General features: G+C 43.1%; 1 protein-coding gene across 5 annotated transcripts in view; it reads left to right on the forward strand.

The window, feature by feature from the left end:
• The window catches only part of Sgtb (small glutamine rich tetratricopeptide repeat co-chaperone beta), a 36,479-nt gene that overhangs the window by 6,402 nt on the left and 15,002 nt on the right, over positions 1-15,075 (forward strand). For all 5 annotated transcript variants that reach the window (XM_006231883.5, XM_063281504.1, XM_006231882.5 and 2 more), the window contains 3 exons: positions 1,664-1,767; positions 4,509-4,578; positions 7,161-7,260. In XM_006231883.5, the coding sequence (XP_006231945.1) occupies positions 1,664-1,767; positions 4,509-4,578; positions 7,161-7,260 (274 nt within the window). The remainder of the gene's footprint in view (positions 1-1,663; positions 1,768-4,508; positions 4,579-7,160; positions 7,261-15,075) is intronic.

Consider the following 15,075-nt stretch of genomic DNA (forward strand, 5'->3'; position numbering starts at 1 on the left):
GGCAAGAGAAATGCTCTCTACCCTGGATCTGATCGTTTTTCATTTCCTTGTTTGATTTTTTTTTTTTTTTGATTGCAGACAAAGGAGCCAACAGATCCTATTTATTGACCCTCCACTACTTGCCAGGCTCTGGTAAAGTCAAAGACAGATAAGATAACAGTCCCTGTCCCCAAGCAGATGACCTAGCATGAGGCAGGTGCATGCAGACCATCTGACATAGAGCCATCTTTCCAGTAAGAGAACCGTTTAAGACAAACAAGGGCGGTCTGATCCAGTGGGCAGGATGCAAGGGTAAACAAATACACGTGCATTTTGTATGAGTCTGTGCTGGGGTTCTTTTTGTATTATCGCAAGTGTCATGGCAAGGAGAGGACATTTCCCTACAGTCTGATATTTTAAACGCAGCTTCACCAGTTAGGGAGAAATTGAAATGGAGAAGACCACATTCTTATAGGTCTAGCTACTGAGGAGGCCAAAATACCTAAACTCGGACAGGAGTGGAAGGAAGTATAGGGAAACATTATTTTTCTCCCTAAAGATACTTTTACTTCTTATCGCTGAGAACTTGGTGCTTTATTCAGACCCTTTCTAAGGAGAATTTTTTTTCTGTAACCATTGAGGGTGGAGTATTTATTTTATGACAGAGTTACTTTTCTCAAGACTACAATTGATATATAAAGCGTCTTTCAATAGTCTCATAGAACATGTATGAATCTACTCGCTAGTTTTGGGGCAGTGGTAGGGTTGGTTCTTCTCAGGGCTCCTCAGTTGTGTGGGAGCCCACCTGGTTTCCCGCTTCTCTCTCTAGGCTGTTCTCAACATTCCTGCCGCTCGTTTAGTTCTAAACACAGACAGTTATTTTCCCTTCACTAAATCCTTCAAAGCCCTCCATTTCCCAGTAGCACAGAGCCCCACTCTTTAAAAATGTCATTGAAGCTGCCTTGTGATCCTGTCTTTGATTCTTACATAATCTCCATCCGTGTCTTTGCATCAGTCCGGACCTTGTACCCTTGCTGTGCCAACCACTTATTGTGTCCGCCACCAAAAATAGACGAGACAGCTGCCATCATTTAGTAGGCTGTATATTTTACTTTATAATATGGACGGTGATTTGTTTCTCCCGTTATGTTTATTGCTGTCCCTCTAACATCTCGGGGCAGAGCTTTACACATAGTAGGCACACAGTAAATTCGCGTATATGAATGAATACTTTAAAATAGACCTATTTCCCTGTTACTATGCCAGGATTAATATCCAGGGCCTGCATCAGGCCAAGTATTACGTTTCTCTTACTAATTTTCATCGAGTCAAAATCTTGTTTTTCACATGTAGAGGATGCCTACCTTTTGGTTTGTTTAATGCATCATTGGTGGTTAATTAGTGTTAATTAGACATTAGTATTGGAATGTAAGATGGTAATGATGGTGACCTTCAACAAGAATGTGATATACTGTGTGTCTTCAGAAATTATGCTCTAGCTAACACTTACTTTTTAGTGAGAGATAAGAGATTAGCATCTTTCTCCAGAAATCTTTATGCAGCTGGACCAATTAGCTTTCCTTATGTTCTTTGACCGTAAACACATAGATTATATTTCTATAAGGAAAACTAGGAAGCTCTTCTGTAAAGTTGCTAATCCTCACTGCCCTCGTTTTATTTCTAGTTGCAATCCAGTGTTTGGAGACCGTCTTTAAGATCAGTCCCGAAGATACACATCTGGCCGTTTCACAGCCTTTGACAGAAATGTTCACCAACTCCGTCTGTAAGGTCTGTAGGCATTTATTTCCTCGTTAGTATTTGATGCAAGTGTGGCACCGTTTTCTCTTGGGTTCTTACTAGTTGAGGGACTAGGTCTGCAAATAACCTAGGCGGAGGAGAGATAGGTGTCATGGAAATTAGTTACTGAAATATACCTCATTTAATGTGCTTTAGATGGTCATATGATCAGCTGTTCTTACATCCTCACTGTGCCCCCTGTGAAGTCTTTTATAGTTTATTTTTAAATTTCCAAGATCTGTGGTGCTGGAGAGACTGCTCAACGGCTGACAGCACGCTCTGCTTGCCCAGGAGCCTTGGACAGTGTTCCCAGCGCCCACTCCGGGTGCTGCCGTTGTACGTTATGGTCGAGCTTGGCATAATGAAGAGTTTGGGAGTGATGCTGTCACAAGCAGTGTTAGCTGGGCCTCAGGTGGGTGTGGCCAACTGCACATTTAACCACAGTCCCCACTGTCTCTTTCGGGAGCTCGTTGGGAAGAGACTCTTTAGAGTCTTTGTAATGAAGGTGGACTTTGGTGGTTTTAGACTTAGAAGGGATGAGCTCATATGACAAGATGTGGGGAGTCACAGGACTCTGCTTTGATTAAGGTGAACTCTTTTTGTCTTTTTCATTGTGTCTGAGCTGGTGGCTCCCGGAGACACCCTGCTTCCGTCACCAAATAAGAAGACCATGGCTGAAGCAGATGTTTACATTCAGGTTCCCAAGGGCTGACGGCACTTGGAATTTGCCTTCTCTTTAGTTAATGTCACCAGAGACTTAGGACTGAAGGAATCTCAGCTGAAGACCACTGTCAGGGTCTTCCAGGACCCTCCAGCTGACTTTTACGCTCTATTTGACTGAAGCTCTGTTGCTGGAGCTTTCTGACTGAACTTAACTGTGAGAGGTTTGTTGTATGCTATTTTACAACATAAACTGGTTGAGACTGACTCCTTGTTACTTCTCCAGGGTGTTAATTATAGTAGAATCGTCCCTTAGAACCCAGGTCTACCCCTGAGCAGGTCTGCAGGCTGTGCTTCTATTCCTCATGTTAACACGATGGCAGAGAAGGTCTAAAATGAGCCCGAGGCAGCTTTGATAGAGATATGATGTGTTTGTCTCAAGTGCACTTGAATGTGGTATTAATGACTCTGAATTTAGAACCCTGCCTGTTTCTTTCTGCCCCAGTATTTTGGTTTACACGTAGTAAAGTGGACTCGTTCCCTTTATTTAAAGTATGTAACGTTTGCCCACACATTTACGATGCTCAGGCTGAGACAGTGAGTATGAGGAATTCGTTCTTAGTGTAAAACTGTGATGACTTCATCTTAAAAGTTAAGGGGTTGGACTAGAAAATAAATTATAATCAGATTTTCAGTATGCCACTTTTTCTCACCCGAAAGATTCATCTTTTGAAGTTAGTAAGCTGTGTGAGTTTGCCAGAAGCCGGGAAATAAGCAGAAGATGGAGAGTAGGTTCTATAAAGCAGTAGGGACCATGTCTTGGAATGACGGTGCGTGAGTGTTCCTCTCTGTTACTGTGTCTTAATACTTTGTGCTCCAAAGAGAAGGCTTTCTGTCACTTTTGGTCAGTAATTTTATACTCATGGGCATTTGTCTTGATCAGCAAAGCACTTTTCCACATTCCATTTACCACTTTCCTCGAAACCTTCGTTTGGATAAAGGATGACTGTGTATTTTAAACGCAGTCCATTGCCACAAAAGCTGTAAGTTACTCTTCTTCTTTGTTTTCAGTATGGTTAACTTCAGAGTGGAGTTAAAAAATGGTGTGATTTTTACAAGGTCTCCTATAAATGGAAAGATACAGATGTCCCCACTGTCACTCAGAGCACCCTGGAATGTTCAGTTTACTTTAGAGGCTCCTTTGGTTTGAAACGTATGCCTAGGAGGTTGGAGGACGGTAGTAGGGGCTGGTACAAAATTTCATGCTGTTTTTCATCTTGCCTGTTATTTTCTATTTGACTGTTGTTTAAAACTCTGGACAGTACAGAAAGATGTAAGGAAGAGACTAAAAGTTTTATTTCCAAATATTGCTACTGTTAACTTTTAGAAGACATCTTCCTAGCCTTAGTGCGTGAGTCAGTGTGTGTGTGTGCGCTCATGTGCGTGTGCGTCTTTAAGTGATGACATGATAGTTGCTCTTTTTATTGGTAAACGGTATGGAGATACATGTTGTAGGATAATGAACTGCTCCAGAAGTTTCTACTTCTGATCTTGCTGTATATTAATTCAATACTTCATTCATGGGGTGGGATTTCTGGCTATGGACAAAGAAAAGAAAGAGGGATCTGTAATTCCAGCGCCAAGGCAGGAGGATCACAAATTCGATGCTTGCCTGGGCTATGAGGTAGGTTCAGAGGTGGCCTAGGCATCCTAGTGGGAAAGACCCTACCTTGAGGTAAAGCTCAAAGCTCAAAGCCATCACGCTGGTGCCCCAGCGCAGTGGGCAGCCGAGCACTGGCTTTCTCAGGTCCTAGGTTGCATGCCCAGCCCTGGAAAAAAAGAGTTGGTTCTCAGATGCCTGTTCTCATCAAGGGAAGGTCAACAAATCCTATTTCTAATCAAAGTCCACCAGAGGGCTTTATCCGGTCTCTTGTTTGCGCTTATTCAGGTGAGACATTTAGCGAGATAGAATCACCGATGAGTTACTAAAAGGTGTGCAGTTGGTTACTATTTATAGATTTGGGATGCCTTTTCATGTAGCTGAAAAGAATCACATTTTTATTCCATTTCAGAATGACATACGGCCGCTTTCTAACTCAGTGCCCGAAGATGTGGGAAAGGCCGACCAGCTGAAGGATGAAGGTAGGTGCCGCCCGCAGAGGTTACTTTCTGCCGCTCTGGAGGTGACAACTCCAAGGTGGCAGTATGGTAGTTTGCGATGTCAGGACATGACTGTCGTCATCCCTGTGGCTTTGTAAGAGGCCTGGTGACACACCCAGAATGCCTTGTCAGTACCAAGGCCGTCAAGACTAGCCAGTATCTAGAAAGCCTCTCGAAATAGATACCGTGTAGGTTGTTTACTTTGAACTGCGTTTGCAATTTGACTCAATTCTCCTTTATTTTTAACCAAAAAGAGGTGATTAGTTTTGAGTGCTATTTTAACCTTCATCTGTAACTAATGTTTTAGGAAGGTTTCTGAAGTTTATCAATGCATGCGCAGGGCATCTGTCTTGTTTATTACCTAACGCGTTTCATTGCCTCCTTGTTCTTTAGTCTCCTTATTTTGATCACATGAGAACGTACATGAGTCTCCCATTTCAATTTCGTTTCCTCTAAAAATGATACTATCAGAGTGCCTTGAAATCTGAAAGTGCCATGACCTCACAATTTACACGTAAAATAAAAGCAACACCCGATATTAACATCGCCACCCGAGCAGTATTTCCCAAAGCCTTTGGATTTCAGCAATCCAGATGCAAATTGTTCACGGATGCTTCCTGATCGGAGCAGCTTCCTCGGAAGTTTTTCTCCCACTCGGGCTTTGCACCGTGTGGACAGTTCAGTGGTACTGTAGGGTCTCTGCTGCCATTGTATTGCGGCAGCTGGCTTAGTTCTAGTAGTGTTCAGTGAAAGGCAAATCAAAATGCTATTCTTGTCCCGAGTGCTACTTGCTCTGCACGGCAGCCTTGGGAAATGGTAATCCCTGAGGAGCTTTTTGTTTGGTTTTGTTTTGACATAATGAGGGTGTGGGTTAGAGGGAGGGGTAGCGTGAGATTCCTGGAACACAACAGATGGGGAGACTTGGGTCACTCCTGCTTTCTCCTTTAACAAAAGCATTTGGTCTTTGTTTCACCGAGACACATCAGATGTCGGACATACTTATGTGCAAAGTGTAAAGGATGGCCGTTCTGTGTAGATTTTGTTACTTGTGTGAAAACAAATGGTCATGGTAGGTTGTCAAGTATTGGATCACTCCAGGCTGGAGGTGTTAATGGAGGCCACTTGATTGCTACCGCCCTGGTGCATGGCTTTCAGATGTTGCCTGTGCTTCTGAAGAGCAGGAGGAAGCAGCAAGAGCCATCCGATGCCATCTCCTGATGGGGCTGTGAGAGAGCAAGGAGAAAGCGTTGAAGGAGAATAGCGCGCACAGTTGTAAAGTGCCATACCAAATGCATGGTTGTTGTGTTACATCCACAGGTTTCATTTGTGTCCTGAATTTGCATATTGCCTGTCTTATAGGCGGAAGCTTTCTGTGACTTGTGTTACAGTACTTGCATATATTTGTAACACACACACACACACACACACACACATACACACACAATGATAATACTTACACATTTAAGGTGGTTCATAGGAGGGACCCATGAAAGTTTTAATGCTGATGATGGTAAAATGCTACCCCAAAAGCACAAGGTACCGCAGCAGCAGCAGCAGCCACAAGTCGCTCTTTTACTATGTCCATTGGTTTATAGCAGTCACAGATCTTACGGCCAAATCAGTTACTAACCATTTTTACCCATTAGCAGTTACTCGCATCCTCACGTACGGTAGCTTTTGCTTGCCTTGGAAGCTTAATCCCCTGACTTCCCTTTACTCTTCCAGCCCTGGCTTCTCTGCAGGTTTGTCTCCCACTTTCCTAATGAGCGGCTGACAAACACAACAGGAACAGGAAACCGAGGAATGGCAGAGGTTCTGAGACATGACATCCCGATCTCAGATGTAGGGTTTCCAGTTTTATCTAGTGGTTCTAGCCAGCACCCTGGACACTGCACCTCTTCGTGCAGTACGGCAGCGGAGGGAGCCCTCTTTTTTACTCCTTAAATTACTGCCAGCTGTATGTGCACTCAGTCTTCCTGAAAATCAGTACTCAGCAGGCTAGGACAGCATCCGAAGTCCTGTCTCTCTAGAAATTAATCTCCCACAATCCCCTTAAAAGGCTTCTACGTCCTTTGAAAAGGATATTATCTGCCAAAGACATATGAGCCCAGTTGGTGTAGCCAGCTTACTTCTAGCAGCCTTCCTAACATGGCCGCCCAGAGGTGTGTGTGGTGAAGGGACGAGGGGAAGGTTGGGTCCAGCTTGAGGTGATAACTAGGGAAAGGGGAGGAATACGGTCAGCTCTAAATGGGTGAGGAGTGAAGAAGTGAACAGGGAGAGAATATATATCTTGGACACAGTCACGGTGCCTTTAACTCCCAGTCGCTGAACTTTATGTCACCGCAGATATTAATTCCCACGATTCCATATTGCTGAATTGATTCAAACGCCAGGAAACTCAGAGCCTCTGTGCTGTAAGATAAAATTCACCCCAGTTCTCCTTTGTGAGTGGAAAACACTGCTTGCGACCTTCGTTGTTATAGCTCCTGCGGCTGAGCCTCACGGGTCAGACGTTACCCTTTGTCACTCTGCGCTTACAGTGCCTGTCACTGGTCTGGTTGCAGGCAATAACCACATGAAAGAAGAAAACTACGCGGCCGCGGTGGACTGTTACACGCAGGCAATAGAACTGGATCCGAACAATGCCGTTTATTATTGTAACAGGTAAGGTGGCTCCGTGGCTCCCTGTTCATCCTCAAACGCTGGGACTCACAGCTCTGAAAGGCAGATGTCGAGTGTGTTTGTTGGGAAAAATCTGAAGGTACGGAAAAATAAGCTGAAAGCAGAAAAAAAAAAAAAGCTGTAGGCTTCGTTCAGAGGCCGCCAATCTTTTTATTATTATTTTTTATGTAATTGTATTTTTTTACTTATTCACTTCACATCCGATCAGTGCCCCCCACCTGGGCACCCCTTTCCACAATCCTTCCCCCATCCCTCATCCTCTGAGCAGGTGGGGTCCTCCTGGTGTCCCCTCCCCACCCTGGCATTTCAAGTCTCAGTGAGGCTAGGCGCTTCCTCTCCCACTGAGGTCAGGCAAGGCAGCCCAGCTAGAAGAACATATCCCACTGACGGGCAACAGCTTTTGGGAAGAGCCCCTGCTCCAGTTGTTCCAGAGCCACGTAAAGTCCAAGCTGCACATCTGTTACATATGTGTGGGGAGGCCACCAGTCTTAATATTCTTTTAAAATATTTTGTTTTATAGGAGTGCAGTTCAACTTTGTTCACTGAATATGCAATAATCATCTCTCTCTCTCTCTCTCTCTCTCTCTTTCTCTCTCTCTCGGAGATGGGTTCTCATGCAGCTAATATTAGTATAGAAATTCTAAGCTCTGGTCCTCTTACCTCAACTTTTGGAGTTCTGGAATTAACCCATCACACCTAGTTGCTTACTGGGCAAGCACCCTACCAATTACCTTAGGGCATGTCCTAACAGCCCCAAGGTTTTGTTTTGTTTTGTTTTTTATTAAGATTTTATTTTATACAATTTACACATATACCTGCAGGCCAGAAGAGGGTATTGAATCCCATTACAGATGGTTGTGAGCCACCATGTGGTTGCTGGGAATTGAACTCAGGCCCTCTGGAAGAGCAGCCAGTGCTCTTAATCACTGAGCCATCTCTCCAGCCCCATGTCCTAAGTTTTGAAAGTCTTCACAAGCATTGTTGAAGTGGTTACTGTTACCTTGTTACTCTCATTATTTATTTGCCTATAACATACAAACACCGTGTCCCTTTTGAATAAGTGGATAGACATATCTTTTACTTAACATTGTATCTGCTGTGGATGCTAAGATTGTCCCCATTTTTTCTAGTGCCATCTAGATTCCCCGAACATCTGCATTTCTTTTTTTTTTTTTTTCCTTTTTCTTTTTTTTCGGAGCTGGGGACTGAACCCAGGGCCTTGTGCTTCCTAGGCAAGCGCTCTACTACTGAGCTAAATCCCCAACCCCAACATCTGCATTTCTAATAGTATTTTTTTTTGTGGACTTTAGATCTATCTGTAAAAATGCATTTAATTGGTTGAGCAGTTATAAACATTTTAAAAACTGAGACTAACTGCAAAGTTGTTCCAACTTCTTTCCTTCCCTGTCCTAGGGATAGCTGTATCTATATTTGACATGCTTTTTATGAGCGTTAAGCCTCTAATTATTAATTATCACTATTTTAATCACATTTTCATATAAATTATCATATTTTATATCTATGGCTAGTTAGGCAAGGAATATTTTTTTAAAAATGTTGCCCAGTTATGGTTAGTGTTCTTCCAAATTCTCTTATTTATTGTTTTAGTTGTATGTGCGATGTGTATATGTGTGATTAAGTGAGGGTGCACACATGAGTGGGGAGGTCAAAGGTCAGCTTTTGGGGAGCTCGTCCAACATGGTTCCCACGATTATACTCAGGTTCAGAGATTGCATAGTAGCTGCTCTTATGTGCTGACCCATCTCACTTTTTAATGTTTTAAAGTTTTTATTTTGTATGTGTGTTAGAATACGTGTGTTTATGTGTCTATGTGTACATGCCTCTGTGTGTTTGTGTATGGGAGTGTGTGTGTCTGTGTGCATGTATGTGAATATGTGTCTGTGTGTCTATGTGAGTGTGTGAGTGTGTGTGTATGCTTATGTATGCACATACTTATGCATACATTATGACAAGATATGTATAGTACCATAAAATTGCTTGATTATAGAGTAATACATTAAAAATGTGAGCCTAGTTAGAGAAAGGACTGAAAGATCTGAAGGGGAAGAACAACAATATCAACCAACCAGACCCCACCATAACTCCCAGAGCCTAAACCATCAACCAATGAGTACACATGGAGGAACCCATGACTCCAGCCACAAATGTAGCAGAGGATGGCCTTGTCCAGCATCAATAGGAGGAAAAGTCCTTGGTCCTGTGAAGACTCATTTCCCAAATGTAGGGGAATGCCGTGATGTTGAAGTGGGAGTGGGTGGGTGGGAGTGAGAGCATCCTCATAGAAGCAGGAGTTTGGGGAATGGATATGTGAGAGGGAGGAAAGGAGATAACAGTTGAAATGTAAATACATAAAATATCCAAGAAAAATAAAATTTAAAAAACAATTGGAAAAAATGGGAGCCTAAGCAAATAATTCATTTTTTATATTTATTTATTATATACAGCTTTCTGCCTAAATGTAGTCCTGCAGACTAGAAGGGAGCACCAGATCTCATTACAGATGGTTGTGAGTCACTCTGTGGTTGCTGGGATTTGAACTCAGGACCTCTGGAAGTGCTGTCAGTGCTCTTAACCGCTGAGCCATCTCTCCAGCCCTAATTCATTTTTGATTCGATTAGAATTCACCAATACTCTTATGTCTGCTAATACTCGATGGATAGATTTTTGGTGATATTTATTCTTGCTTTTAATTACTGTTAAAGTGAAATTAACGAATATGCTTCTCTTTCTCATTTAGATAGGCTCTTTCCCCCAAGGATTCAGTCGTAGGGCACACTGTTGAATATTAAACAGTTAGTTAGTTTATTTTAGTTAGTTAGTTAGTTAGTTTTCCTACTTAACATAAATGCTGAATAAACCGCCCGAGTGGTTTTAGGGATTTTTGGAGACTGTTATCATTATAGAAATTCAACAAGCTGTAGGTAACCTTGCCAACTACCATTCCACTTAGCCACTTGTCTGCTTAGACTGAGACTCTGGGGAAGGACCTTGTTCACCACGCCCCAGTCACAGTTTAATGCTAACCAACATGTACCCTGACACTGAATGCGTGAGATGAACTACACTTTACTTTGTAGAGCTGTCCGACTCTCTGTCTTTGAAGGTTGCTGTTCATAGTTAGGGTCACTGGGAATTGACCCTACAATTGACCATACAAGGAAGACAGGAGTCTTCTGTGTCTTTTTGGCTAAGAGCCTCACCTTTAACAGAGGAGTCATCTCTCCAGTTCAGGTGTCCTTCTTTGAAAGCCTGGGATTTTGTTGTTGAATTATTTTTACTTTTTACTTTTTTTTAATTCCGTGAGGAGCACTTACCACATATGTAGCACTTACATGGGTTTAGCATGCTTCCCCTTGTGTTTGATGTGGATTTGCATTCTTTCTTACCACGAAGGGCAGAGATTGGGGCTTGCATATCCTGTGTGCACTGTAGCAGCAGCCACGTGCCTGACAGGAACTCACATGGTTTTGCTTGATAAACAGAGAGCAAGTAAAGAAACAGAAGACATTTCCAGAACTAGCGAAACAGGTAGATTCTCACATTAACAGCTCTGTCCATGAAACAGCAAGTGACCGAGTGTGGGCACATTACAGTATGCCTTCTGTTTCTGCACAGACCTGAAGTTCACTTTTCTTCTGTGTGGCCTCAATGCTAAGTCTGTTCCTTTCTCTCTAGGAGACTCTTGCAAGTGGGATGGGTGGACGAATCATGTAAGGAACAGGAAGAAAGGGAACTGGTATGGAAATCCACTTGGATGATTTGGAAAGAGTTGGAAGTGGCTTGGAAAGACATGGACTTTGCATAGACCAGAGAGAGTGGAAGACATTTCAGGTTGGAGAACATAGTTTAAAATTCAGAACTGGGAGCTGGGGAGAGCTCAGTTGATAAAGCTGCAAGCTTGAGGACATGAGGTTGATCCTCAGAACCCATATTTTTTTAAAAATCCAGGGACTGAGTTGCATGGTTGTGATCTCAGAGCTGGGGAAGCACACATAGGTAGAGCCCAGGGTCTTGCTTGGCCAGGCAGCACAGGCTACTTGGTGAGCTCCGGGCCAGTGAGAGATCATGTCTCCAAAAGGAAGGTCAAGGGCACCGTGTGGTCTCTGGCCTCCACTTGCATATGTATGCAGTCACACGTGTACCTGCACCTACAAATAGAATTCTGAATCATCAAGCCATTGTAACAAAGGATAAGTTAGGAGCACCATCTAGTCGACTTGCCTCTGAGGAGGATGGGAATGAGGGCCTATGGTTTTGCATTTTGTTTTCCCATTTTTCTAGCAGATTCCTAAAGTCAGTTCGCTGAGATTGAACTTGATCAATGAATCGCAGTTCTACTGCTTATTTTCTGTACAATTTTTGGGCACTCACTTATCCTTTGTAAGAATCTATTTCTTGCAAAGTAAACATGATACTTGCCACTTCAAAGTGCACTTGGAGGGGCAGTCATATGCACAAAGAGCTAGTCCTAGACTTCAAGTATTTCTTTCAAAATACATTGTTGCGCTGTGAGTTCCAGGCTAACCTAACCTGCTTGTAAGTTTCAGGACAGTTAGGGATGCAGAGTGAGACCTTGTCTCCAAATAAGTAAACTACAGTGTAACTCAGGTGACACACACCTATAATCTCACTCCACAGAGACCAAGGCAAAGTATCTTTAGGATGAGGCCACCCAGGCTACATAACATGTTTGAAGTCTGCTTGAGTTAAATTATGAGACCTCCAAAACCAAATTTTTAAGTCAACTGAATGACCCTTTCCAAAGCTAAAAACATAGCAAATAAAGTGGCATAAGCTCTTTTTTTTTAGTTACAAGAATAGTTATTAAGAATAACTTAATTTGCTATAACTCAATTATAGATGGCTGAGGAAATGCATAGTAGCCAGGACTTTTTCTGTGTTATTTTCTATAAAAATAGAATGCAAGTGATGTTCTTGCTATGGTCAGGATAGAGAAGGTGGCTACAGACATGGCCCATGTTGTACTGAAGTTCACCGTTCTGCCCCATCACAGACAGGGAAGCAGACACATTATCATTAGCAAGCACTGACATTGCAGATGGTGGCAAGCTCGCCTTCATCCAGATGAGATTCAAATGCATCCTGGCTTCACCTTCTTTCCCAGGCCTCTCAGCTCCACAAACCCACTTTCGCCTTAGCTCACCATTTGTGATCTCTAGCAAGCAGGATTGAAACACTGTCCAGATGGCTCCTTATGGAAAGGTGCTTGCTGACCTGAGTTCAGTCCTCACAACCCTTCTTGGGGAAGAAGAGAACCACTCCGAACGTTGTCCTCTGAAATCCTTGCATATTCTGTGGTATGAGTGTGCCCATAAACATAGAAACATAGATACACACACACACACACACACACACACACACACACACACACACACTAAAAAGCAAAACAACCCCTTTCTTTTGTCCCAACTCTCTGAATTAGGTCCTCCTGGCTTTGATCATTGTTGTCAGCATGGAAAGACAGAGACGAGAGAATCTTGAGACTGGTGGACCAAGGGTGGGATTGTAGTGAAGTGGTAGAGTGCTTGCCTACCATGTGCAAAGACCTGGAATAGTGCCCAGTACAGTGAATGACTCCTCATGGTGCAGTTTTCTTAATAAGAAAAAAGATGATTTGCTTAATTTTTAGTAAACACTAAACTTTTATGATCTCAAGAAGGAAGGCCCTCAGTTAGGCTGCACAAAGAATTGTTGACAGAGACATAGACTCAAAGCCACCTTTTCTAGGAGGCATGGCAACATATATGTATAATCCCAGCGCTAGAGAGGTTCAGGCCCAAAGAAGGAGAGTTCAAGACCAGCCTAGATACAGAAACAAGATAGTGTCTCAAAAATGAGAGCTGGAAACCGACTCACAAGCAAAACAACACAAAGAAAGAAGAAAAAGCCCCCATCTTTTCTCAGTCTTGTAGTTTAGTCTAGCATCGAACAATGTGAGCGAAGCTGTTCTTGATTTTCTGATCCCCCTGCCTCCACCTCCTGATTCCTGGGGATGGAAAATGTGGTATGTGTGAACACACCTGGAGCCACTTTTTCTTGATGGTCAGCTAGCCTTTCCCCCCAACCCCACTGACCTCCAGCACGGTTGAGTGCAGGAGTAGTATTTCATTACTGGCACATCCATGATTCTTAGAAAGCGTCTGTGCACCTGGATCTCCCCAGCACATGCATTAGCTTAGTGGGAGAGCACTTGCCTAGCACAGGCAAGGATCTGATGCTAAGTACCAGTTGGATAAAAAAATGTTCTCTTAGGAGAAGAATGGAGAGGCTATACACAGGAGCAGGAGGCGCATGGGAGTCAGGTGGAGGGTTTCACTTATAGCCAGAGCCAGGTTCATGGCTAAGTGTTATCCATCATCTTAGACTTCTCAGGAATTGTAGTTCTAGAAGAGATGCCGGTTACTAAATTACTAGCCCAGCCACGTGAGTCGGCAGGGTTTCAGGCATCAGTCGCTGTCTGAACTGGTTTTCTCCAAGCAACTTAAACATTGGTAGAATACGCTAGTAGACATGAACTATACTCCCCAGTGTGTGGGGGTTTTCTGTGGTGGCCAGAAATGGAGCTTTCTCCAAGGAAGCACTTCATTCTAGCCTTACTACACTGGTACAGAGTTTAGTTATAGATGTATTATAGTTTAGAAGATCAAATGGGGCAAAAACATGTACAGACTACTTATTTATTTATTTATTTATTTATTTATTTATTTATTTATTTATTTATTTGAGACAGGGGGCTGTCCTTAACCTCACAGAAATCTGCCTCGCCAGGGCTGGTGTTAGAGACTCAGGACAGATACCACATGTCCGTCAAAAGTGCCAGTCTTCTGTTGCGTCAAAATCCACTTTCTGGAGTACGTGTATGCCAGCCATTAATGTGCATATTAGTTGTGAAAACTGATTTTCAATTTTTTTTTATCAGAGCTAATCTACAGGTGATGGGATACTGCTTACAGAAAAATTGGAAGATCTATATTCCCAGTTTCAGAGTCCAGGATTATCAGTGTCTCTTCTAGCGGCCTTTCTGTAGGACTGGTGTTATAGAACGCTGCTCATGGAGAGCTGACAAACATTTGGCCATTTACTTTGGCTATACAGTGTTGATGGGATGCAATAGTATTGAATTAGTCAGGGTTCTCCAAAGAAACAGAATGGATAGAATAGAAAAATAATCCTCTGTGTGTGTGTGTGTGTGTGTGTACTTGTCCATCCATCCATCTTCTGTCTGTCTGTCTGTCTGTCTGTCAGTCATTTATTAGAGTGGCTTACAGGTTGTGGGCCAAGTAGTCCAACAATGGCAGTCTCTTAACAGAAAGTCCAGGATTCCAGTAGTTGTTCGGTCCACAAGACTGGATGTCTCTGAAGTCCCAATCTAGTGCTGGAGTCCCAGGGAAGTCCTAGAGCACTGCCCTTTTTTCAGTCTATGTTGTAATTCCAACGAAGTGGGCTCTTACCCCAGGGGAGGAGTGCCTCAGGAACAGAAGAGATGAACTGGCCAGCAAGACTGAGGCAAAAGCAAGCTTCCTTCCTTCATGCCCTTTTGTGAGACCCACATCTTCTGTAGCTCAGATTTAGGCTCAGTCTTCCAACTTCGAATGATCTGGATTTTAGCTGTACCCAGCTGCTCTGTTTGGTTAATTCTAGATGCAGTCAAGTTGACTGCAAGATTAGCCATGACAGAAGTCGATACTCCTAATCTTTACTTTGATGGCCAGAGGAAATTAGAGCATTTAAGGCATGTCGAGGTCAGTGAAGAAC

The sequence above is a fragment of the Rattus norvegicus genome, chromosome 2 (genome assembly GCF_036323735.1).
Source record: "Rattus norvegicus strain BN/NHsdMcwi chromosome 2, GRCr8, whole genome shotgun sequence".
NCBI lineage: Eukaryota > Metazoa > Chordata > Mammalia > Rodentia > Muridae > Rattus > Rattus norvegicus.